The 25,822-nt window shown below is 39.0% G+C and overlaps 1 protein-coding gene across 1 annotated transcript in view; it reads left to right on the top strand.

The window, feature by feature from the left end:
* LOC116692869 (metabotropic glutamate receptor 4) overlaps nt 1-23,255 on the top strand; it is a 192,861-nt gene extending 169,606 nt beyond the window's left edge. Inside the window, exons 7-11 of the mRNA XM_032521443.1 lie at nt 1,000-1,217; nt 3,897-3,985; nt 10,954-11,647; nt 18,126-18,372; nt 21,442-23,255. Coding sequence (XP_032377334.1) covers nt 1,000-1,217; nt 3,897-3,985; nt 10,954-11,647; nt 18,126-18,372; nt 21,442-21,491 — 1,298 coding nt within the window. The 3' untranslated portion in view covers nt 21,492-23,255. The remainder of the gene's footprint in view (nt 1-999; nt 1,218-3,896; nt 3,986-10,953; nt 11,648-18,125; nt 18,373-21,441) is intronic.
* Nucleotides 23,256-25,822: the final 2,567 nt, after the last annotated feature.

The raw sequence follows: 25,822 nt of genomic DNA, 5'->3' as shown, positions 1-25,822 counted from the left end.
AGTCACACCGCGATGGGGAAAAACATCAGTGCTTATTCTGAAGTGAAACCTTGCTTCACGGTTAAGAAATTATTAGAACAACCCGAGCAATGATTAATATACACCTGTCATAACTAATTACATTAATACTAAAGAATGATCAGACTTGTCTTGCTGAGTCTTCCCCTCCACTGCTCTATCATACTCTGCACTCTTGATAAATGGATGTGAAATGGCATGTGACTTTGTGGGAATAAACACTTAAAGATCATACAGTATAATCCGAACCTGAGAGTGTGCAGACAAAGTTGGTGATTCTTGATTATCTTAAGATATCTGCAAGATGCCGCAGAGTAATGCAAAGGTAGTTAGCTGCATCAGGTGAAACAGATTAGGTTATATAACACCAAAAGAGTCCTGTTGAATAATCTCGTTTTATCAGGGCTCCACCGACCATTATGAGAAAGGCCGTGATTGACGTATGAAAGAAATAGCATATAATCAGTGGGTCACATTCACAACTCAACACCGATCTCTAAATATATTAAATATTGTAAAGCAATGATGGAATCACAATTGAGTAATCAAGCCTCTTGAAAGGCTATGATTTGCTTGATTTTACACATCTAGCAATCATTGTTTAGTTCTTACATTTTTGACTGATTGTGGAGCAGCTTTTTTTTGTTCTGAATATTATGTCAGTCACATCAAATATTCTACTCTCGGATGAAAAGATTGCATTGACTCAGGCAGTGGAACACAGCATGGGAACATTATATAAACTATAACTTAAAACTAAATCAGTGATAATATGTGTTTATGAATTCATCAAGTCAGTCCCATGAGGGACCTAATTTCATGACATCCTGTCTATAGTTGTTTATCACATTGCACTTTTCTGCTGTTGTTGCACTTCTGGTTGGACGCAAACTGCATTTTGTTGTGTTTGTACTCTGCACAATAAATTTGAATCTAATCTAATTTCATGAGTTTCCTTTTTGTGTTAATGTTTTCTTTTAGATCATGAGCGGATCGGGAAAGACTCATCCTACGAACAAGAAGGGAAGGTTCAGTTTGTGATAGACGCAGTTTATTCCATGGCTCATGCTCTACATAACATGCACAAGGATCTCTGCCCTGGAAAAGTTGGCCTCTGCTCCAAGATGGATACCATCAATGGCACACTGCTGCTCAAGTACATTCACAATGTCAACTTCACAGGTGTGTATTCAACCAAGGTAGCTTAACTGCAAGTACTGTATATAAAGTGGCAAGTATTCTGCCTACTGTATATGGTGTCATAAGAAATCAATTAATTTTTATCAAAGGAGTCTGAACTGTATACGTAGCTGTATCATTCTGAGGCATTGGTGCGGTGCTTTCTGAAGCAACTTGTAAGTCTATGTCATATTCATTTTTGGGTTCACCAACATACTTATGCAGAGGCTTTGTGTGAATATAGACTGGTCTCCAGCTATCACGCTACTGAATGTAAATTATTCCCAGCAACTAGGCTACATAATGTTAATCATTTCCAGTAAGTATAAGAGGCTGAGAGCCGTAGGAGGGTGGACAACCAGAAGCAGAACTGTGGGTTTTATCATAGTTTATGATGTGCAGAAACTGTGCTTTGTGAGATTTCCCGCCTTATCTTGTCAGCACTGAATTGCCCACGCAAGAGATCTCTTGCTTTAAGTGGCTGCAAAGTTAAAATTGCACATAAATGAGAGGGGGAAGAGAGTCAAACACAGGCATGAGCAGTTTTCCAGTGGCTGTCCTATGTAGTCTTAAATCCTATTTGTATGGGTAACTGGCCAATACAGTGGGTGGTTATCTCTGGGCACAGAAATAAGTATGAGTTGAATATACATATGTACACACAGGTCACACAAAAATCAGCTCAACACCTGAATGTAAGTGAGAACCAACGTTTTGATGTCACTTTCTGTCGAGACTGTGCTTCCAGCTTCTTTAAATTAATGCAATCCCTCATATATTAATTATTTCAAAATTAACACTAGTATGTGGCAACGAAAGAAAGGGGATTCACATGTCCTTATCAGATTTAACAACAACCATATTGTTTTCGGCCTCAAAATCCAGCATGGATCAGGCCATTTCCACAACATAAGTTGCTTTTAGCAGTTAAAACTTCAACTTCGATTTTATTATTTCAGTTATTTGCGTAATTACAAATGTGTATGTGATTTTGAATGAGGTTGATTAAATATATAACAGAAGTTGGGCTCCCTTTAAAAACCTGTCTGTAAATGTTCCGCCGAGGCCTGGCGGACAACCTCATTGTCATCTGCCAGCTGTATGCCAGTGTCAGCACAGCCATGTTCAAATTCACCATTTCATAGCTAAAGCTGCACCTTTTTTGTAGCGTTTATCTGCCATAGTCCTGCATATGAACTAGAACGTTTAAATACAGAATAAAGACTGAGTGAACATGCTATTGCTGCATGTGTGTATAGTGCCTAAATGATTTACATATTATCAAATATGAAAAGTCTCCTCATATTAGCTTTGTTAGCTTTTTTGTTTTAGCCAGTGTTTTGATGACTGCTTATGGAAATCCTGAAGAGGTAACATCTAAATGTAGAAACAAATGTTTATACGGTGGAAAGTTAGGCAGTCATTTACAGTCTCAACACATGCAAATAAGATTATATAAATGAATATATAATTACACAAACTTTAACACTTTTACATAGCATCAAGTAAGAGGCCTTTTGAAAATTAATTATAGGCCTACCTATAAACAGAAAAGATACACACATGAGGAGGTCATGAAAGCAGCATATGCGCCACTTTAACCTGCTGGCGGGTGAAGAAATAATATAAACGTACGCAGAAAGGGGTCTAACGTAGTTCAGCTTTACTGGTTATAACAACTTGAGCTAATTATACGTCAGATGAGTAGAGGTTCAAAGTGTTCAAGCAATTAAGCAGAATGCAATGCGAGGAGTTTGACACAGTCTCAAACCGGCTTCGCGCTCAGGGATGATTATACAGCAAAGGATACAGTTATTTGTATGACAATTACAGGGTGAGATCTTTGGGTGAGGGGCAGTCATTACACAGCAAGTACTGTACAAGTACATGACAGGAATAATTCATGGTAAATGAGAAAAAATAAAGAAACTTTTGGTTCATTTGCCAGCATCAGTGCCTGCAGCTCCAATGAACACAACACGAGGTGCTGGCGATTCCTACTGGGGTCCGTTTCAGAACGCAGGTTTAGTGAGTAACTCTGAGATGAGGAAAACTCTGGGTTTTCTGTTTCTGAAAGGGAGGTTAATCAGATCTGAGAGAGAGGGGTAACTCCAGCTTCCTTTTGAAAGAGAAGTAGCTTAAACACAGAGTCAGTTACTATGGTAACTGAGCCTGTGAACCTAACCTGGTCGGGAGCAGGTTTTCTTCTCTCTCAGCCTCCCCCCTCTGACACAGCGCTCTTTCATTTCCTCATTCATTTAGTCAGTCTATATCAGGCACATTTTAGCACAGTTTTTTACCTGCATGAATAAAAAAAACAGGGTTTGTTCATTTTTATCCTTACTACATTATAATAATGCACTATATTGAAATTTGTACATGCAGTCTAGCAGCAATGTTTTCCCACGCAAAATCTCTCTTTTGCAGCAGCCGCTGTGTTGCTTTTTTAATGAAATATATGTTCAAACTCGCTGTATGTGTGCATGAGTATTTCTGCGACTGATTTGTTTGTGGTTGTTACCATGGTAAATTGTAGTATCATGGCTCCATTCATGCTGCCTTTTTATAGTGGTGGTGCACGTGCCTAATTCTGAGTAAACGTACTTTGTCAGCTATTCTGGAACCGAAAACTGGAATTTCCCATCTCAGGCTAAATCAGCTCAAGAGTTCATGGTTAGTTTATTAAGCCTCCTTCCTAGAACGGGACCCTGGTCAGTCAGAGCGACAGTCAGACAAAATCTCACAGGGAGGAGGATGGATACGCCAACAAAGTTCCTGACATTGACAGGTGACACTAATGTCTGTTTCCCATTTTTCTTTCTCGGTCTATTTACCTCGATAAGGTTTCCTACCCTTAACCAAGTAATGCCTAAACCTACATCTAATTTTTAAGGAGGCCTGACCTATTTGAAAAAAAAGAAATATATGAATCATGTTTGTTTTTTTTACTTAGAACTGATATCACGATTCTCTGCCATGCTTTTTTTTTTGCACCTATAGCACATTGCGCATCACCACAAGCCTGTAAACACAGAGGCTTCAATGGAGAGAAGGGAGAGCATTGCAGCGCTAGGAAGAGCTTTGAAACCCATTTTATACAGTCTGTTTTAAAACTCACGGAAGAAAGTAGTAGAGTTTGTGATATAGTCGCCTCTTAAAATTAAATGAGTATTAAAGTCATGACATTTTTTTGTTAAATCCAATAGGTTTTAAAATTAAATCATAAACAGGGTGAATGATTATCGTGCAAGCCCATTTAGCAAGTTCATGTGTTTAACGTGAACTTGGACTAATGTGGTTGAAAATGCATATCTACAGTACAAGTTGATGATGAGCTTACCTTCTTTAAATTCCCCATCCTTGTAGGTCCGAGCCCCCAATTTTTTAAGAAAACAGAATGCAAAGGCAGTTATTGTAATGTCTACAGTATCCAAAGGGCAACAGAGGGGGGATGGAAGCAACTGGGAGCAGCTTTGTTGGTAAATACACTTAGGATATACTGGAGAAAAAGTACAAAACTGTTAAAAGAAATAACATGATTTGGCATTTACTTCATCAGAGGAAGTATGGTGTATATATTTATGTAAGTTTTTAAGTAAAAATAGAGCAGCAAAGGGGTAAAGCAAACATGGATGTGAATTCAATATGGATGGATTATTTTAATAAAGTATTCAACGTAACCTTTTATTGTTGGGGATGATAAAGATTAACTTGACACTTTGTTTGCAAGAGTTAGTTATCATCCCTAATGGATGTTGAAAGGAAACTCTGCAACACTCTGCAGCAGTGTTTTACTGGAGGCCCCATCTTCAAAAGTCAAACATTGTTTACCTGCACTGAGTGCACATATCACTAAGTAACCAGGTCAGTCCTCATTTGTGTAAAATTCTTGTGAAGAAATATTTTGGAAGTCATACTTCTAGATTTACAAGATGGATCCATTCTCCCAGGGTAGGAATAGAAATTAATCTGAAGTACTGTATATTAGGCTTGTGTTATAGATTTAAACTTCAATTCTTTAGGCAGTCCGGTATTCATGGCGTTATGTTACTGGATGGCTTGTCAGCTCTAAAGCCATTGGGGTTAATACAGGGATGGCTAGAAAAATCAATGCTGCACATTACCGGAAAACTGCCTCTTTTAAGAGTTTTTTTGCAAAGATGAGTGGAGAATTTAAAAAGGTTTGGGGGAAAACAACGGGAATACCCACATGATCCCAGTGTGTTCTGGGAATTGTAGACATTTATGCTGACTACAGGAAAGAGGAAACACATGCACTACATATAATGTAGATGAAGTTAAAACTTATTGATGTGGAAGGAATACGCTTAAATTCAGAAATTGTACATACTCAGTGCTAGTTTTCCTGAGGACTTTGTTTATACAAAGTAACCTAGTGAGACATACACCTGATAGCAAAGCTGTGCTAAAAGTGTTGTGATTAAAGGCTGGCTGTATCATTGCATATACAGTACACATTTAAATGTGTGTTTTCATGAGATTTGATTACTAATTCAATTTGGATGTAATCTGAGGAAGCACTCAGTCACAGGATCATATATACATACTGTGTGCGCACACACACACACACACACACACACACACACACACACACACACACACACAAGGTAGATTTATTTCTCTGCTCAGACCAATTCAAACTATTACAAAAGCCTATGGAAAAGGATCTCACTCTAAGTGTGTATACTGCTTGATCATGGATCTTGCCTGCACAGGGAACCAGGAATATTAAAAGGAGAATTCCGGTCAATCCCAACACGTAGCTCTGTTTGTAAATTTGGAGTGCTGTCAGTAGAGAGCGCTGTCTACACCGCCTAAACAGGGCAAGTTTTAAACATGTTTTTAGCCTCTAAACATGTTCAAAATGTCATTAAAGGTGCCTACCCACGTGAAGTGATTTCTTCCAAGTGAACACAGTGACTCTGACTGCAGTAGATAAAGAAATGCATGAAAGTTGTGTTAATTCAGCTGTCTTTAGTTCCTGTGTTGATACTGCAAGGAGTGCTTCTGGACCGTCTACAAACTACAACACAGAAAAGAATTACAAACATATTTTCATAAATAAGCATTTACTTATTTTTTAAAAGTAAGTGCTGTAGTACAACTAGCAGGAGACAAGTTATAATTGAGGTATAACTTTGGAGATACTACCTTGTTTAATAATTAAATTGATATAAAACTAAAATATGTATGCTCTCTTTTCGGTGTTGTAGTTTCTAGACGGTCCCTAAGCTCTCTAACTTGCGTCTCATCACACGAACTAACCACAGCTGAATTAGCACAACTTGTCATGCATTTCTTTCACATCTACTGCAGTCAGATTCACTGTGTTCACTCTGACGGAATCACTGCATATGGGTAGGCACTGGTAATGACATTTTGAACATTTTAAGAGGCTAAAACAGATTTAAAACTTGCCCTGTTTAAGCCTGTTGGGCGCTAACTCTAGCAGGAGGAGAACATGGTGTAGGCAGCCCCAACTGTTTTAGTTTTTCTCTTTACTGACAGCACTCCAAATTTACAAACAACAGAAGCTACGTGTTGGAATCGACCGGAATTCTCCTTTAAGCAGTAAATCAAAATGTGAGGGTAAGACACAGTTTGAGAGACTAAACTGTTCCTGCAGTCAGTGTGAAGGAAGGAACGATTAAAAGGTAATCAACCTCAACATTGGCCCGTAACTCAGATTTTTAACTCAGTTTTCAAAGAACATTTAAAAAACCCATTAGACTTGACATGGCTTTGGCTAATGGCTTTTAATTGAGTGGACAGGGTAATTTTTTAACTGCCAACATGTCATCCTGGAAATGAATGTTTTGTTTGAATGCATTATCAGTTCTTAAGAGTAGCAAAGAAGAACTTTAAATGTGTTGCCTTCAATAAAGCCGCTTAAAAATCAAAGAAAAACAAAACATGAGCAGGCTTGGGATTTCAACTAGCAGAAAATCTCATTTCACAACCATTCTTACAACTGCATTGAGTAAATGTGAATCATGTTTATACATGTTCCTACACAGTGCCCTTCACACATGTCCTTGGTCATTTCCACAGTAAAAATGTGTTAATTTAGTTCTCAAAGCATTAACAGAGTTTTGAACCCAGTTTCCAAATTTAGAGTTAAATTAACAATTTTACGGGTACCATTTCATTTTTGGCGCATTTGAGCAGAGCTGCAGCTGATGGCAGTAAATGGGTTTTTCCTAGATTGCATGGCTTTTGTTCCTAAGAGTTATCTTATGCAGTTTTCTCAAAACTCTGACCTGGATATATAACAAGCAGTTTGTTTATGTTTGCTGACTTTGCATGGAACTTGCAATGCATTTTTGCAAGTTGAGAGGTGAAACTAATCGATGAACACAATCAAATTAGGAGACACCCACCCAATTCCCTGTATTGCTGATAGGGGCAAGAACATTTTTCATAATTGCACATGACTGCCTGCTGTTGTCCTATGCATACCCTCTAGATAATGCAGCAGGATTATACTAATGCACTCACATCCTATGGGGTTTTGATTTAGACCTTTGACACATATATCTGCAGAAGGGAGGAAATAAGGAAACACCAGACTCACAGGTTTCCAACTCTGACTCACAGGTTTAAACAACCAATACTGTGACATATTCAGGGGAACAACACAGTCAAATAAATAATTCATTTTATTCTTATGACAAAGTAGAGTGTAGTCCATACTTGGAACATAAACAACTCTCCTCCAAATGCAGGGAAACACTGAGGGTGGTGTCTGGAGATGTTGCATATCCCTTTCTGTTGCAGGAAACTGCACTATTATCCCTGTGATGACTCTAAAATATAGTGTCCCCAAAACACCCAAAAATTTTGAATGGGGTAATCTAAAACACATTTCGGCTGCAAGTTAACAAAAGGGCATTTTTTTAGCATTTTTCAACCCCCCAATTTAAACCCTGTTACGGGGGTATTAAGGATTGCTTTAAGGGATTAAAAGCAAATTTTGGTAGGAGCAAAAAAAACCAGGGGGGGGGGAAATTGTTTAAATTTTTGGGTTTGTTTTCCTCAGAGACACACGTATTTGGTTTGCATCACTAAAACTTTTAAATCCCTTTCCCTCCACCACTTTTGTATAAAAAGTTAAAAAGCTTTAAGGAGGGGTTTGTGGGTTTGGCTCAAAAAAAAGGAAACCCGAGGGATGAGAGAGAGATCTAAAAGTGGTAATAAAAATCAATGCTGCCCATTTGTTCTTCCCCGGTGGGGCCCCTTGAGGATAAAAAGCAATGGGGAATAACAAATGAAGGAGTGTAAAAATGATAGGGAACATAAACGGGAACCCCCGGGGGAAATCCTAAAACCCCCGGGACAGGGCTGAAAAACACTTTTTGCTCCTTTCATTAACCAAATTCACAGCTTTTTGGCCTTGGGACCCTAATTTAATCCCCCGCATTATGGGGACCTGTTTGATTTTTACTGCCCCTTAAATTTTAAAGGTCACATCTGCCCTTTAAAAAAACCTTTGGTTTTGGGTTTTTTACCCTCGGGAAATTTTGCTGGCCCCCCCCCGGGGTGGTTTTCAAGGGTGAATGGAGATCCCTCGGTCGTAGAAACTCCCAAAATACCAGTTTCAAAAATTTAACACCACAGAATCAAATCTTGGGCCACTGGACAGATACCCCACTTGACGTAGGGAAATTTTTTAATATTTTTAAAAATATGTCGAAAGAAGACTTGATTTTGGGTCATAAAAAAATTTGAAAAGAATGTTAATCAGACATCCCAATTTTTGGAAATTTGCAAAAAGGGTAGTTTGCATTTTTTGTTTAAAATTTTTTGTTTAAAAAACCCTTTGGATCCAGGTAAGACCCATTAAACCTAAGACCCAATCCTGTCCCAAAAAATGAATCCGTGCCCATTAAAAAACAAGGGGGGGTGCCAACTTTGCCCCAATGTTTTTTGGGGGTGTGACGGTGACGAGCTCAGACACGCGGAAGGCACCCACGAAAACCGTGGAAAAATGGGGTTTAACTGTCCCAAACCTACAAGAAAAAAAAAAAAAAAAAACAAAAAAACTTCAACTGTAAAGACAAATTTTTCAAAAAAAGGGCCCTTTTCTGTAAAAGGTTTTGGAATAGAGCAAAAAACCCCTTTCACCCAAATTTCAGCCCAAAACCCAAAAACCAACGTAAAATAAAACACTTATGATTTTTTTTCCCTTAAAACAGTCCCAAAAGGGCAACTCCTTACTTAATTTTAAACATTACTTTTACAGCAACCTAATTTGGGCTAGTCTTATTTGCTGTATACCCAACACCGTTACAAAAGATTATCCCAAAAATGCATTGCTTAGGCTTTTTTTTTTATGGGGCCACAAAATAAAAAATATTAAAAATTAAGCCCCTTAAAGGACATCCATGACTTAGGTCAATAAAATGTGTTTTACATATTCCCCAAAACCCTTTCCCTCACAAATATCCCTAACGAAATTTGGGGCCCATAGGGGAAAAAGCCAGGGGTTTTTTTTGGGGCTTTAAACCTTTAAATTTGGGCTATCTTTCCACTATACAAAAATGCACCATTTCCCTATAATGAAAAAACCCACCCCCATGCATAGACCCAAGAACCCTGTAGTGTTCACAGGGCATTTTTTAAAAGGAAAAAAATTTTTGGGGAAACCTTTGTTTTGAAAAAATTTTTTGTTGTTTTTCACCCTTATAAATAAGCCCCCAGGCATTCTTATTTTCCTGACGCACATACTGTAGGTATGGCATGAGATCATTGCAGACATCAAGGTCCTGAGTTACTACTGAACGCTGATAAAATTACCCGCATCCTGCAGGATCTCCAAGGAAAAGAATGCCACATGAAAATGTTATTTAAATCAAAAACCAATCATCCAGATGTTTATTTAAATAATTGAATGTCCCCTATCCCTTTGCACACCCTAACATTAATGAGGCATTTTAAGTAAACTGTGTTAGGATAAAAAAAACAAAAATCTTGTTCCTTTAATGCTTTACCCCCATACTGAGATATTTCTTTTTGGGGACGGCAGTATAAGGCGCCCACTTTTTACTTATCTTTCCCCCCGTAATGAAACATGCCCTTGGGGAAAAGATGAAAATTTCCTGTTGGTTGTTTTTAATGATTTTACAAAAAGGGATTTGAAAAAAAAGACTGCAGCTTCCTTTGGGGGTAATACCCCATTTACAGTTAGCAATCGATCATGCATTTAGGTGAAATTTGATTTTCCAAGTTTTAAATTGAATTGGTCTCTTTCCCTTTTGTAGCCCCCCCCTTTTTTTTAAAGTAGCTAGGGGAAACAACAGCCCTTTTTTTTGGGCATACTAAACCTTTCGGGTTTCTCTTTAATTTGATTATGACCCTTTTTGTGTTTGCTTGGTATTTATTCCCTTTTTGGGTTTGGGGAGGGGGTATATAAGGAAAATATTTTTTTAGCATGTTGGGGGGGGAAATAGCGGTAATTTCTGCCGTTTCCCCCCCGCTTTTTTTATAATTTCCCCCTTTTCCCAAAGAGATTTCAGTGGCCTGGTGAAACACAAAAGGGCCCCTCCCCTTATGCACCAACCCCGCGTCCGGGGGAGGCAAAAAAAACCGGGAAGGGGAATTTTAGTTGTTGGCCCTGTAGAATTTTGGGTGGGTTTCCAGTATCCCGGCGACCCTACAACCCCAAGATGTTTCCCTTTTATTTGCGGCCGAAGGGAAAAAACACTGGCCCGCATCATTCCCCTTGTCAAACTTGAGGGGACTCCCCCGGGCAGTCATCCCTGTCCTTATTGCTGTACTGGGCATCATGGCTACAGTGTTTGTGGTCGCCACGTTTATACGCTACAATGACACACCCATTGTTAAGGCATCAGGCCGAGAACTGAGCTATGTGCTGCTGACAGGAATCTTTCTCTGCTATGCTACAACATTCCTTATGATCTCCACTCCTGATGTGGTTATATGCTCCCTGCGAAGGATTTTCCTGGGCCTGGGAATGAGTATAAGCTATGCAGCACTGCTGACCAAGACCAATCGGATCTACAGGATTTTTGAGCAGGGCAAGATGTCGGTCAGTGCCCCTCGATTCATCTCCCCAGCCTCCCAGTTGGTCATCACATTCAGCCTGATATCCGTGCAGCTGCTGGGAGTGTGCATCTGGTTTGGTGTTGACCCATCACAAGCCATCATCGACTATGAGGATCAGCGCACAGCTAATCCTAAAATGGCCCGTGGTGTTCTGAAATGTGATATATCAGACCTCTCTCTCATCTGTCTGCTGGGTTACAGCATGCTCTTGATGGTCACGTGCACAGTTTACGCAATCAAGACCAGAGGGGTTCCGGAGACATTCAACGAGGCCAAGCCCATCGGCTTCACCATGTACACCACCTGCATCGTATGGCTTGCCTTCATCCCCATCTTCTTTGGGACCTCACAATCAGCAGAAAAGGTAAATGTTCCATTTCAAATGTTGTAAATGCATAAAATAACCAACCAAGTACAGCCCTAATTTGTGTACCAATGTCAGCTAAGCTTTCATCAATTGTACTGTAAAAAGTCAGTCTGGTATCGTTGAAAAATTCTCAATACCCATACCGTGAATTTGATACCGGTTCCTGAATTATACATTATATATATATATATATATATTATATATATATATATATATATATATATATATAAAATTTTTGCTACCAATTTTTATAAAATCCATACAACAAAAAGTAATTACAAAATTACACATTACTAATTTTTCCAGCTCCTTTACACATATGTGTTGCACTCTGTAATCATGCCTCTCAAAATACTACGTCACACACACACACACACACACACACACACACACACACACACACACACACACACACACACCATCTGTGCATTATGTAGTGTTTTTTCTCTACATGTAAAATAAGACTAATAAGCCAATCACAAGCATTATTAAATCTTGGTACAAGCATGCTGCATGCTTATTGGCTTCCTGTCGCTGATGAGATTTTCTCCTTAACCACCTATTCAAATGTAGTACCCAGTCCTAAATGGCAGCAAGTAAGGTAAATTCATATGTGCGTGTTTGCGGTCAGTTTTCCATTTGGGATTCTCTTGTATTTCCTTTGTGCCTCATTGTGAAGAAAATGGCCACTCAAATCATGTTTGTTGAATAGCATCAGCCTCTTGTGTTTGTGGATACTGAGACTATTCATCAGGAGGTGATGAGCTTTGTGCTCCACTGTGGGGATTACAAGGCTTTTAGGGGTGTCTTGTGAGGATAATTCATTCACATCAAGTTGGTTGGATATGTTTTCTTTAATTGGGTTTCTGTGTGTGTGCGCTATGTATGTGTGGGTTTCTGTGTGTGTGCGCTATGTATGTTTGTGTTTGTGTGTCTTTGATTCAGCTTCATTGTGTGGAAATACCATGTAGTCAATCACTGCATATTCAGGCACACAGCGAAAGATAATGTGGGCATATGAAATACCACACATTTACTGTGGCTGTTTGTGTTTCTTGTCAGTTGAAAGTTAATCACAAATTACATCTTACAAGTACTAATGTTAAGGTTGCTCAACACAGATGTCCACTGAAAAAGCAGAGTGGAAAGTCAAACATGGATAGCAATAGAACCATCCGTATGTAAATGTTATGGTATGGCACTACATAATGAACTAAAATAGTAGCCTTCAGATAGCCAACAGGGTAAAATAGTGTTTACCTTTTGATTTGCCAAGAACATAAATGAGTGTATGTTAAAAGGCATCGTAATGCATAAGTGTACATGGACATTTGGTTCTAGCGCAGTAATTGTAAAGGCAAATTCCTAAACAACAAATACATGCTGTGGGGATAAGTTCTTAGGGCTCTCTTGTTCTCCTCAGTTTAACAAAAATCTGTATATGAAGATCATTTTTCAGTTGCTCAAATACAATGTACAAATGTTATTCTTTCAAATTGCTAACTGCACTATGGCAGCCAATTGACAACATTTGAGAAATATAATTTGCACTTGTTCTTGCTTTCAGTATCAGCCTGCCAAGTAACACAGGAAAAAAATATGTCATCAAGAAGAGAGAATTGGGAGAGCAAAACACAGAGTCATGTTTTAATGTTCCCTTTACTTTGTGTCAACCGGCTTCAATACTTCAAAATAGACAGCACAGCAAGTCAAACTCTACCATACATTTGGAATAAGCTTGTGGCCGAATCCATTAGGCTCGATGTGCTGTAGATTTGGTGGAAGCCCTTCAGCATCAACAGGCAGCAAGGCTGTTGCCTAAGGCTATGACGCTACCTAACCGATAACTTGGCTCAATCTTTTCTGTACTGTGTTGCTGGTGAACTGTGAAATGTGTTAACATAACACCATAGGTAGAAAGGAATATTCTATCATCAAGTTGATCATGCTATATGGACAACTCTAAGGTTATCAGGTGGCATGTTAACACAGCCAGTGATGAAACAGGTAGCCAACTGAACAGCAGATGGGTGAACTAAGAGTAGAAATCATTTTGGTCTAACAATCCAATCGCCGCTCACACGAATGGAAAATTGTTATGTTGTTATCAAAAAGAATTAATGATGATTTAATTTACACCATGAAAAACAACACAAAACATTAAGTTTTAAAGAACACCCTATCAGGATTAAACATCATCCTGCAAACCTTTTTTATTTCCAGTTTCAGTGAAGCAATTTCCTTTTATTTCCCAGATGGATTGTATCCGTTTATCATTGAATAATGTCTTGTATACACCATTGAATATTAATCAATTCTTGTTTAATATGACTACACATAACATGTATTTACTTTATTAAAATACTCATTCAGTAGCAAATTTATGAAATTACTGGAGCATGATATTTTATGGCCTATAATGATCTGGTCCCTTTAAATGGTGTTACCATTCCAAAGAAACGTTAAATGTATGTAACCAAACCAAATTAGACATAGCCTTTTTCATAGCTGAACTTTTGACTTTTGAACAGCACAAGTGTTACTAATAGCATTAATGATGGTTTCTTCTAGTCACGTATCCCAGTGCCCTATGTCAGTAAGCCAGCATGCACAAAACCAGGACTCTGAAGCAGCTACTATAAATCAAACTCAGCCATCATTCATTTCATTATTTACACCTGCGTTTTCCTGTGTGTGTATATATATATATATATATATATATATATATATATATATATATATATATATTATATAACACACACATACACACCACACACACACACACAAGGGCTCGGTAGAGCTGTGGAAGTGGTTTCTGTCTGCATGCTTTGCATATAGGTAGACAGGTCTGGCAGCTGCCTTGACAAGGGATGTGATGCCTAATGACATAAAGGAGCAATATGCTTTGAAGAAACTCCATAATAGCTGAGCCTTTTGAGGATCCTGTGCCCAGCCCTGGTTTGGCTTGTACTTGCTGTACCGATGGAGCAGATTGGCAATCATATTGGCGTGTCAGAGAAAATTATGTCACTAGGGCCAATAGAAGTGGACAAGGGTCTTGGCTCCCCTCACAGAGTGACTCCACTCTGTACTCCAGAGGGGTAGCAATATTGTTCCGAACTCACCACAGGCCACATGTAATCTCCTCAAGAGATTACAACACTCCCCCTCCTTCCCCAGGTAATGCTCACATTGCAGTATGTTGGACAACAATGCCCTATCACTTCCATTTTGCACCGACATCTTTATTTTCTTATCTGACATGGCCTTATGGAATTTAATTTGTGCAAGGCTTCCCTATAGTTAGTTTTTTTTAACTACATTAACATCACATGATCAACATCAACATCATTGTCACTGCATGACATACTGTAGAATGTATATAACAACAACATATATCAATGTCACAGAATGACAGACTGTATATGCAGATGGATAGCTTGACAGCTTCTCAAAAGTAAAGCCAAAACTGGTGGCTAGCTGGCTGTAAAATAGACTTTAAATCTCACCCCATTCATGTTAGCAGATGGGACATGGGCCAAATTGAAAAAAAATCAAAGTACTCATCAAACACATTTTACCCCAAAGATGGTTACTTTCATTTGAGGTAGTTTTGATCACGTGGTCTCTTCAAATGTACATTATTCTGGCGATGAACAATCGTCCGCAGACCATCTTGGTGCTCCCTCATGTGTCAGTTTCACCATTCCACAAGCAGACATCAGCGTCATGATGGTAGAAACCCGTCTACCAGCTAAACTAGCTCACAGGGCTTAAAAAAACTATAATAATATGAGGGCCCCCAGCCCCCACTCAAACTCCAGATGGGTAAAACATTTATCAGATTTGTCATTTGGGATGGTTGTGGGACAGTAAGCAAGTGTAGCTGTAAAGCCTTTTAGGGGCCATCCACGCAACAACGTTTTTAAAAAGGATGTTTGTCACAATAAAACTATGCTGCAAGTTAAAGTCTACAACTGAACATAGACTAAACACAAAAAAATAATAAAAATAATAATTTAATTTGTTTTTATTGTTTATTTTATCAGATTCAAAATACAAAACAATAACATATCGGCATTACATATGGACCATCAGCCGCCCAGCTCTCAAAATATCGGCCATTAAAAACACGATAACAGTCGACCACCAGAAGAAGAAAAAAAATCCGTTAACATCTTGAAACGTTAAGATAAATGTTGTGCAAGCTGACATACAGACAACATATGTCATGACCCCATGTTGGGAAGCATACTTCATAACTGTTGACATGCTGGTGGTTCGGGCCCTGTGGGCTATTACCATGCCAAAAGACGAAAGAATTAATTTGTGAAGTCTGCGAATGTAATGTCAGACAAAACCTCAGGCAAAGCTCTTTGAAGGATGTCTGCCAGCTGTTTCTACTGTACTCTTTTTCGCTTTGTGTTTATCAACTTCAGAAGACCTCAGCATTGTACTCCAAGAAGCAAAGGCAGCTGTTCTGTTTTCTAATTGATGGTTTTTACACCAAAGTACTGTGAAAAGATGGAGTAATTCCACTTTATTACTTTGATGACTTGTATTATTCTTATAAATGAAAATACACTTTTAAACTGAAGAAATCATATTTTTCTCATGTTTCATGTGCATGTTTCAATATCAAATATGATCTACCTATTATATATTTACAACCTGTGTGCTGACTCACCACATTCCCTACATATACAAATCAGAGAGTGACTCTGCTGAGCCCTGGGATGACAATCATAGAAGGAAAAAAAAATCACTTGCAGGCACTTTTAATATGCTGTAGGACGTTTCTCTCCGTTCCATAGCTGTTGCCTGGGGCTATATATCGGCTACCCAGCTGTGAGCTGCATCTGTCATTGGCTTCAGAAGGCACACAATCCTTACGCTGTTGTCCAAATCCTCAGGGTAAAAACAGATATACACACCGGTAACGCTATGGAAGCTGTAACATTACGAATGGACGCTGTTCTGACTCGGGCGCCTGGGTCTGTTTACCGACGGTTCAGTAAACTGCCGTTAGCGTTCTTAGCACCGGAGTTAGGTGCTGACCGGGCTGGCTGCTAATTGGCTGAGGGCTGACTGTGGATGCGTCCCCAGGCTGGGGCTGTTGTCAGCTCTCATCTAGACTGAAGCCTTACAGCGCTGGGAGAGTGAGGCAAACATACTGAGGTGTGCTAGTTGGCTAAATTACCATTAGATTCGTTGTCTATCTATACAGTTAAGGTTACTGATGAATTTGTGGGTTAGCCCAGAGTTGTTAACCGTGGTCAAAACAATCATACTAAAAATAACTGAGCGTGTTGAATGAAGTCATAATCCTTTATTACCCACCATGAATGAGCTAACGTTACAAACCAAGCATTTGCTACTTGTCAACCAGCATCTTTACAATAGGCACACAAGCACTTTTCCTCTTTGGCCCCCCTACATGTTGGAAGTGGAACTGTCCATTACTGTTACCATTATCATTATTCTTATGTCTCATTCGAACCAAGGGGATAAGCGGGCGTCCACGAAGCGTAGCTCTTATGGCGCCATTTTAATGCTACCTAGCACTCACCCGCCGTTAACATTCCATTGACTAGCATTCATTTTGGCGCCACTTTGACAGCGAATAATTTTACATTTGAAGCGTTCAAAAAATTAAGTTGTCCATTGTTCATTTCTAAAGAAACACAACAATGTTTAAAAGGCTCCATTATCTTATACCTCATGTTATGGCTACGTAGCAGACATTTTTGTAAAAATAAGCTAACGATTGTGTCATAACCAAGCGACTTGCTGTTGCATAGTTGACAAATCTCCGTATTGTCAGGAGAAGCTTGCAGACAGTTTGGAATTACACTGGCTGTTTAGGTTTCATTACTAATGTTAACTAGCATTTTAGTTATCAATAATTAGCCTGTAGCTATGTTATCTCCTTACATATACTGTACCTACACTTTCCGTCTGTGCAAGATTCGGAACAATTGAGGTTTTTCTGGGCACAGCTACCTGAAGACTTACAACTGTCAGACAGGTTGCCCACGTCACATCTAGGTCATCAGGCTCAGTTGGAGGCTGCGCAGTAACGCTCAGCCATCACGGGAAAAATGCTTCTGATAGACTTCACTGGTCTCCGTCCAGAGCAACGGGATCTGGTGGTCCATTTCTTTAAGTGTCTATGATTCAAAGAAGTTAATGAACCACTGAAACAATTTGGGAAACATTGTTTTAACATACTAAATAATCTTTGGTGTTATATCGAAACCATTCTTCTTCTTGCTGATTTATTGTAAAATTGGCTATTGGAATAAAATATACGACTTCAATTTTCCCAGACTTATTCAAACTTAGCAGGCTCTACAGTAAGTGCGCTCAGTTCATCCAGAGATTTTATAATGAGAACATCACTGTCCATCAGTCAGTGTAGCCTCAACAAATTATTCTGTCTGCTTGTGTCTCCGCTGTCTCTTCCGTTATACAGATGTATATCCAGACCACAACCCTGACCATCTCCGTAAGCCTCAGTGCATCGGTCTCTCTGGGAATGCTCTACATGCCTAAGGTCTACGTGGTGCTCTTCCATCCAGAGCAGAATGTACCCAAGCGCAAGCGCAGCCTGAAGGCTGTGGTCACTGCAGCCACCATGTCCAACAAGTTCAACCCCAAAGGTGGCTTGAGGCCCAATGGAGAGGCCAAGTCTGAACTCTGTGAAAGTCTTGAAACACAAGGTTGGTATCACGCCTGATGGAGCAAGAGAGAAAAGAAAGAATGAAATGTGTTCCAGTGGAACTCAATCAGGAGTTGATTTTAGGCAGCTGCTTCTTTGTAAAATGATAGCACTTAAATACATATGTCTGCTTGAAAATAACAAATTTCTGTTATGTGAACATAATTGATGGCATTGTTATTTTGCACTTCAGCAGTTCAGGAAATGAAGCCTTACATGAGCATGCTAGAAATTAGGATGCCATTTCAGTGCCAACTAAAGTGATGTTATATCATAGTTTTGTTTTGAACATGAGCAACTGGAAATGACAAACAGAACTGTGGTAATAATTACAACTGAAAGGAGATACTTCAACTAACAGCATCTAGCTAGCACAGCTTTGGGATTTTCCCGAATCCCCATAATGGAAGGTTGAACTAATTCTTATAGCCTGCAGTTTATCAATGTAATATACAAAACTCTTCTTAGATTAAGACAGATCTAATTCTATTTTTTTTAATTAGTTTTGTATGTTCCTCAAATTCTATATTGAAATACAAAAAAACATGTCTGTTTTCTGCATTCTGAATACATGAAACAGAACAAATTGTTCCATTTTCACCAACTCTGACCACACTGGATTTGTGAATCAGGTGTGACAGGGTGCCCACACACTATTGTGATTTTGAAGGCCTCGGGAAACGGGTAGCTCAGTGTTAGGGGGAAAAAAGGATATATCAATCACCAAGATTAAGTGTATGAGTAGGCTGTGCTTGTGTGGGGGGCATGCTTAAATCCAATCAAGCAACCCCAAATGTTCTGATTACTGAAAGTCCTGATTGTATACTCTGACAGGCTGAACAGTGCAGAATGATGTGTATTAGGACAAAAAAAAAAAAAAAACTGCGCCCACACTTGCATCGTTTACTTTTTCCTCAACCTTAGAATGGACTCGCTATGTCGCATCCTATTATTGAGTCCATTTGTAGGTGCTGATTCTCGTGCTCTGGTTTGAACTGTGAATCTAACAACTGCTCTTTGTGCTTATGTGTCAGACTGTGTTGAGGGAGGGGAGCCTTGTGAGGGACTTTAGACTCTCAGGTAAACTTATTAGAAAATGACATTGCCCTTTTATTATCTGTGACCACGCTTCTTCTGCTAATGTTTACCACGACACCCGTGCCTGCCTATACTATGCACAAAGCATCCCGTCTGCCCCTGGCTAAAATGCATCACCCTGAATGACACAAGGCAGAAATCCCGCCCTCACAAATCCACCTTTAACCTTGGGTAGATATTGGTTTGCGGTGATGTAAAACGGCCAATAAGCATGGAGCCTGTTAATGTGGGAAGATGACACCACTCTGCCTGAGTGCAGAAGACAAGCATAGCTATGTGTCCCCTGTAATTTGTTTCCCTGTTGACAAAAGGAGGAATTTGTGGTAATGGGACGACGATGACAACAACAATAATAGTGAGCAGGAAAAGACAGATGGATCTGCCAGCTCCAATTCTTTCTGGACCATCTATTCTTTATCTTGGCCTTGCAGCACATAAATATTCAAATAAGGTTCATTTATCAATGCTTCTCGTGGAAGAGATGCTTTGGATGAAATGGCGAGAACGCCGTCCCTATTCATACACCCAAACGTGGCACTGACAAATATACAGAAACATTTACCATTAGATGTCTCTCCTTTATAGCACTTTTTCCCTGGCTCTGGCTTTCAGCTGTCTTCTGATTGGATTCATACCCTCTGACATATTCAATCAGCCAAGGCTGCTGTGGGCAGATTGGCAGATTGGTAGTGTGATTACCACCACACTGAGCATGCTCACTGATGACAGTTTTATTTAAATAAAGACGCACATTTTCACTCTTGACACCTGCACACAGACCGATGTGTGCATAGGAGCATGACTGCACACATGCACACAGGTGCTGTATTGTATGACAGTCATGTTTCACCAACAGGTTGGGCTTGTTGCTCTTACTGTGGTCTGCCCTCCGGTCATCAGTCTTATGTATTTTATTTACAAGCGATATAAAATTCCATTTAAACATGAAAAGAATGGGTAAGAACAATGAGCACTATTATCAAACACTGATGACAATACGTACAGTGCCAAGTCAGATCACATGTGTCTAATGTCTAATATGCTTTACAATTCAAAATGTTACTGTAATAGACTGACTGCAGCATGTTTGCTTGGTGCACAGAGAAATCTCAGGACTTTGCATGTAGTAAAAAAACTTGCATTTGAATGGTTACTATTGTATTTTGTACCACTGCTGTGATCTGCTTGGTGGCTCTATAGGATGATAGAATCAGCTGTGAAGAAAACATGACAGAGGTTTCCCTAATTTCATTAATAGAACTGTAATACCAGGTAATTACTTTTATACGACTACTGCCTCATCTTAGGAGTCTGATCGCATCTGCATCACCGTCTTGAAACATATTTCACGGTGATATGTTGTTGAAACAGCTGTAAAATAACTATCAATGATAAACCTGCAACAGCAGCTTTTTCCAATGCTAGGAAGTTGTCTGAGAGATGGAACAATAAGTTGATTAATTGATTTAAAAACAAACAAAAAAACATCAGCAACTATTTTGATAAGCGATTTAAAGGTTTTCGTCATTTTTCCCGCAGAAAACCCAAAGATTCTCTAATTACAGCTTCAAAAATGTGAGGATTACTCTTTTTATATCAATGTAGACTGAATATTTTTTCAGTTTTGGGGTTGGTCAGACAAAACAATAAATCGGAAGATTTGATTTGTTTAGCTCGGAAATTGTGATTGTGTGAGCATTTTTCTTTCACTATGTTTTTTTTTTTACATTTCAGAGTCTAATAACTAATGAAAAAAAATTCTTATGTTTTATTTTTATTACTGTAACACATTTTGAATCGCAGTCCTGTTTCTAGAGTCTTCTTATGACTGGTTCCACCTCCACTCATTTATTAAAGTCATCCATAAATAAAACTTGTGCTCTTAAGAATTACAGTTTTACACCTCTTTGAATCTCACCCATTGTATTTTTTGTAACCCTTTTCTTTCTTTGTCATACACCTTCACTTACAGCTTTGGCTTCCAAACAGACATACATAAGCTACAGTAACCACGCCATCTGAGCCAGAGACGAACAGTGGAAGCTGAACCGGGGCCTGTCTGAGGAGAAATCACCTGATTCTGGGGAATACTGGGGAAATACTGAAGGACTTCTACGCTGCTACAGCACAGAGGACTGGGGTGGAAAGATGGGAATTGTCACTCCATAAAGTGAAAGGATGTCATATTTTTCTAGAGAATCAGGTAAAGGCTTGAATGCCAAAATTATGAGAAATTAGTAGATTTGCAGGAGGGAGATGTTAGGGGGATTGGACAGTTAATTTTCCTCTTCCCACCCTTTCTGAGACGTAAGTGAGCATTGAGCAGTGACGTTTCCAGATGCAGGCTAAGTGAACCACCTGTAGTCTACAGTATTTTATTTTTCTTCTGAAGTGTAAAGCACACAATTTCAGCTCTCCGAGGATGAATCGTTTGTCTGAATTCAACAAAAACGGGGGGGGAAAGTGTTCCGTTTATGTTCAAGTCAAATGCAGTCGACAAGATGGAAGCGTATAACAATGTGGTCATTATTTTTGGTTCCTGGTATTATTGGGGTTGAAAGCTGCAGTACTCTTCAAACTGTACATGCCTTACTACAGCACATTCAGTATTCCTACATGAAATAACCATGTCTGATACACCTGAAAATAAAGCAGTGGCTCATCCCAGTTTTTTTTATTTTTATAATTGTTTCATAATAATGAAAATGATGCCATCATCGTGGCAAACCTAGTGTACAGCCCTAGAGCATGTTTGTGCGAGCATCACGTGTACTGTGCTGTGTTGTCAATGTCTTTGGAATGCAACAATTGTCATTCACAGTGGAGCTGTCATTTTGGACCATTACCCACTGGGTTCCCCTCTGCTAACGAAGAGTCATTTCAAACACAAAAGGAGCTCATTTAAAAGCATATTGTCATGGCATACCTTCATAGTTTACACTACACTCCATAAATGTCAGCAGGACTTAAAGATTTGTCGAAGCATACCTTAAACATCCCAGACTTATTGGCCTTTATTTATCATGCGCTAATGAAGCATTTGCAAATTCAAGCAGCTGAATGATTGCAGTGGGATGATTGTGAGAACTCATGTTTCCTTATTTGTTAAACTACCATCACAGCTAACATTAAAAAAGGCACAATTCTTGACACAATAATGACACACTTGCAGTTGGAATTCCCTCCAATAAATTATACTATATTTGTGTATTTCTGTGTGTAAAAACATCTTAATCTTAAATTGTCTGGGAGTAAAACGAGAATAAAAACACATTTTGTCCCTAAACACTTTATTTGTGAAGAATTAAAAAGTAATACATGGCAACGTCTTTGGATTTGTGATCGATGCATATGTAATTTGTGTTCCTTGCAAGGATTTCCTTTTCTGGGTCAGGAATTTTGAGGCTATAGTGGCAATGTTTGGTGACACAATTAATAGTATTTTGGGGACAAAGACACCAATTGCATAAATGTTAGTAATGGTAATTAGGTGGATGGCATAACTATATGATTTCCTAAGAAGTATTATACCATACAACCTTGAAAGGACTAATACTATAGCCCTGTTTAATCCTAGAGAATAGTATTTTGGGGATTGTCAGATTTTTACATATAAATAAATTAAATAGTCACTTAATTTAGCCAAAGCGGACCTTGTTACTGTAACCCTGCATGTGACAAGGTCGCTCTTGGTGCGGATCCCACTGAGAATTAGTACTAAAGTCTGCAGCTCTATATACATTCATTGAGTATCACCATAATATTGACAACCTCTCATTTTTCGATGAAAAAGGGGGCGGGTGTAAAGCTGCTTGATAAATATAGGCCAGTGCCTTCATTCCGTGCCTCATACCCATTGAACTACATCTGCCATTTTTCCATGGATCTTCATGGTGTCGTCCTGTTGAATCCATTACCTGTCAATCATGAGGAAGAGAAGACTCAATGTACAATTTATAATTAAGTGTAAATGCCATTTCTGTTGCCAGTCTCTAAAGTATTTGTCATAAACAGTAACTCTGGAATTTGTCTCATTTAATGTTATCGTCAGCGATGCAAAGATATGTATGTTGCATGTCAAAACTCATGATAAGTCATGTGAACAATTTGAGAGAAAGGTGTAATGTCCAGAAGGAAAACTACTGCAGAGGATTATTAATAACTAATATTTTGGTTTAATCAATGATTCTCCCAGCTTTAACTAAAGTCTAGGGTGTTGCCGCAAATGTTTTCTCATAAGTTGATAAAGTATTGTTTGTGGGATTGTTTGTGTTTGTGAATATGATAATTTACTGCTTTTTTGCCACAACACCCCTCCCTCCCCTTTATTTTTCTAAAACACTTTGTCTGTGTTACATAGAATATATAAGTGCTGACTGAAATTAAATGGCAAGTTAATGTACGTTATTAAAATTGATTGATCATGTCTGCTTTCTGTACTGAATTATAAAAAAAAAGATTAAAAAAAGAATTTACAGTGCCTGGATATTTATGAATTATCTATAGAGAAAAAAAAATGTGTAGCGCATGTTCATTTTTATACAAGATATTTCTAATAAAAGACTGTTTTGCTAATAAAGTGTGGCTGTTTCTTTCTATTTAGCATATTTAATTAGCAATTCAATCAAACGGTGTGTTTCAACTTTAATAGTAACAAAGAAAAACTTTTCAATTAATACCAGGCAATGACCACAATCATCATCATCAGTAATCCTTATTGTTGAATATTACACTTCATGCAAGACCAAGGAAAATGCATGCTACCTGCTGTTAGCCCTTGGACAGACATTTGAAGGAGCTATTAACTCCTCAGTACATGAGAGAACAGATGTTCAGATTGTTATAATCAGAGCTGAAACGATCAATCGATAGTCAGGATGCAAATTTTAAGCAATTTCTTTAAACAGTGAGCCACCTTAATTGATTATTGATTAATCATTAGTGATTCATGGGATAACTTGGATGTTTTCCATTAGATAACCGTTCAACCACTGACATGACCTATGTTCAACACAAAATCAGTGTAGGCTACAGCAAGATACTTGAATAATTGCGGATGTGTTGTTCACTGCAGCTTACATTAACCCAGCTGGACAGATGTCCCAGGGACAAACAATACTGTCACTCCAACTTTATCTGTCAATTTTCTGCCACCACTAAAATGCATTTATAATCAGAGCAGGGGAGTGACGCTAACATAGTTAATCACTTTTGTGTTGACTTAGTTGTAATCATGGGTGATTAGGGTCCTGCTGTCTGACACTCAGCTCTTAGTCAGCGTTAACCAAGCCGCTGCTTCTGTTCAAGATGCTAGTTTAGCAGTCAACAGGACTGCCTCTAATCCTAGCTCCTTCAGTGATAGCAAGTGCTGGGTTTTTGTTCTGTTGGTACAAAAAGGGTCATGACCGAAAAAACGAGATCCAGGGTACAAGCAGCCGCTTTAGAATTAGTTTCCTTCCTGGTGTCTCCCTTAGAAATAGGGTGAGAAGCTCAGTCATCTGTGAGGAGCTCGGAGTAGAGCCGCTGCTCCTTCGCGTCGAAAGGAGCCAGTTGAGGTGGTTCGGGCATCTACTAAAATTACCCTCCAAGCGCCTACCTTGGGAGGTGTTCCAAGCATGTCCAACTGGGAGGTGGCCTCGGGGAAGACCCAGGACTAGGTGGAGGGATTATATCTCCAACCTGGCCTGGGAACACCTCGGGATCCCCCAGTCGGAGCTGGTTGAAGTGCCTTGGGAAAGGAAAGTTTGGGGTCCCCTGCTGTAGCTGCCGCCCCCACGACCCGATACCGGATAAGCAGACGAAGATAGGTGGATGGTACAAAAATTGAAAAAATGTCACCATGGATCTGGGAAACTTTAATAGACGGTATTTTCTGACATTATGCACACTAAATGATTATTCACTTAATCAAGAAAATAAGTGGCAGATTAGTCAATGATGCAAATGATGACAAACCTGTAAACTTGTAAAGGGAGAATCAATTACCTTGTTAAATGGCTTCTATGGAATGGCAGATTTAGGTGATGTGAATGCACCTGGAGACTAATGGAAAATGTTTTATAAAGATTAGTAGGCCACATTTAGATCAAATACTACTTCTCATCATTGGGATGACCCAAAGCCAAAACTTGTAGATCCTATGAAATAATCAGGATTTTCCATATTGTCATTTTTTACTGCTGAATCATAAAGCCACATGATTTGCCAGAGGAGAAGCTGTGAAATGTAATGTATTTCACCATGAGTCAAAAATACTTAATTGGAAAGTACACGTGGAAGATTTCAAGCACCCTATTGAGCTAGAAACCTTTTTGAATGTGCCCCGGTCTCATTTTATTGACAACTATGCAGAA

The sequence above is a fragment of the Etheostoma spectabile genome, chromosome 7 (genome assembly GCF_008692095.1).
Source record: "Etheostoma spectabile isolate EspeVRDwgs_2016 chromosome 7, UIUC_Espe_1.0, whole genome shotgun sequence".
NCBI classification, from domain to species: domain Eukaryota; kingdom Metazoa; phylum Chordata; class Actinopteri; order Perciformes; family Percidae; genus Etheostoma; species Etheostoma spectabile.
This window is presented reverse-complemented; position numbering and strand designations above follow the sequence as displayed.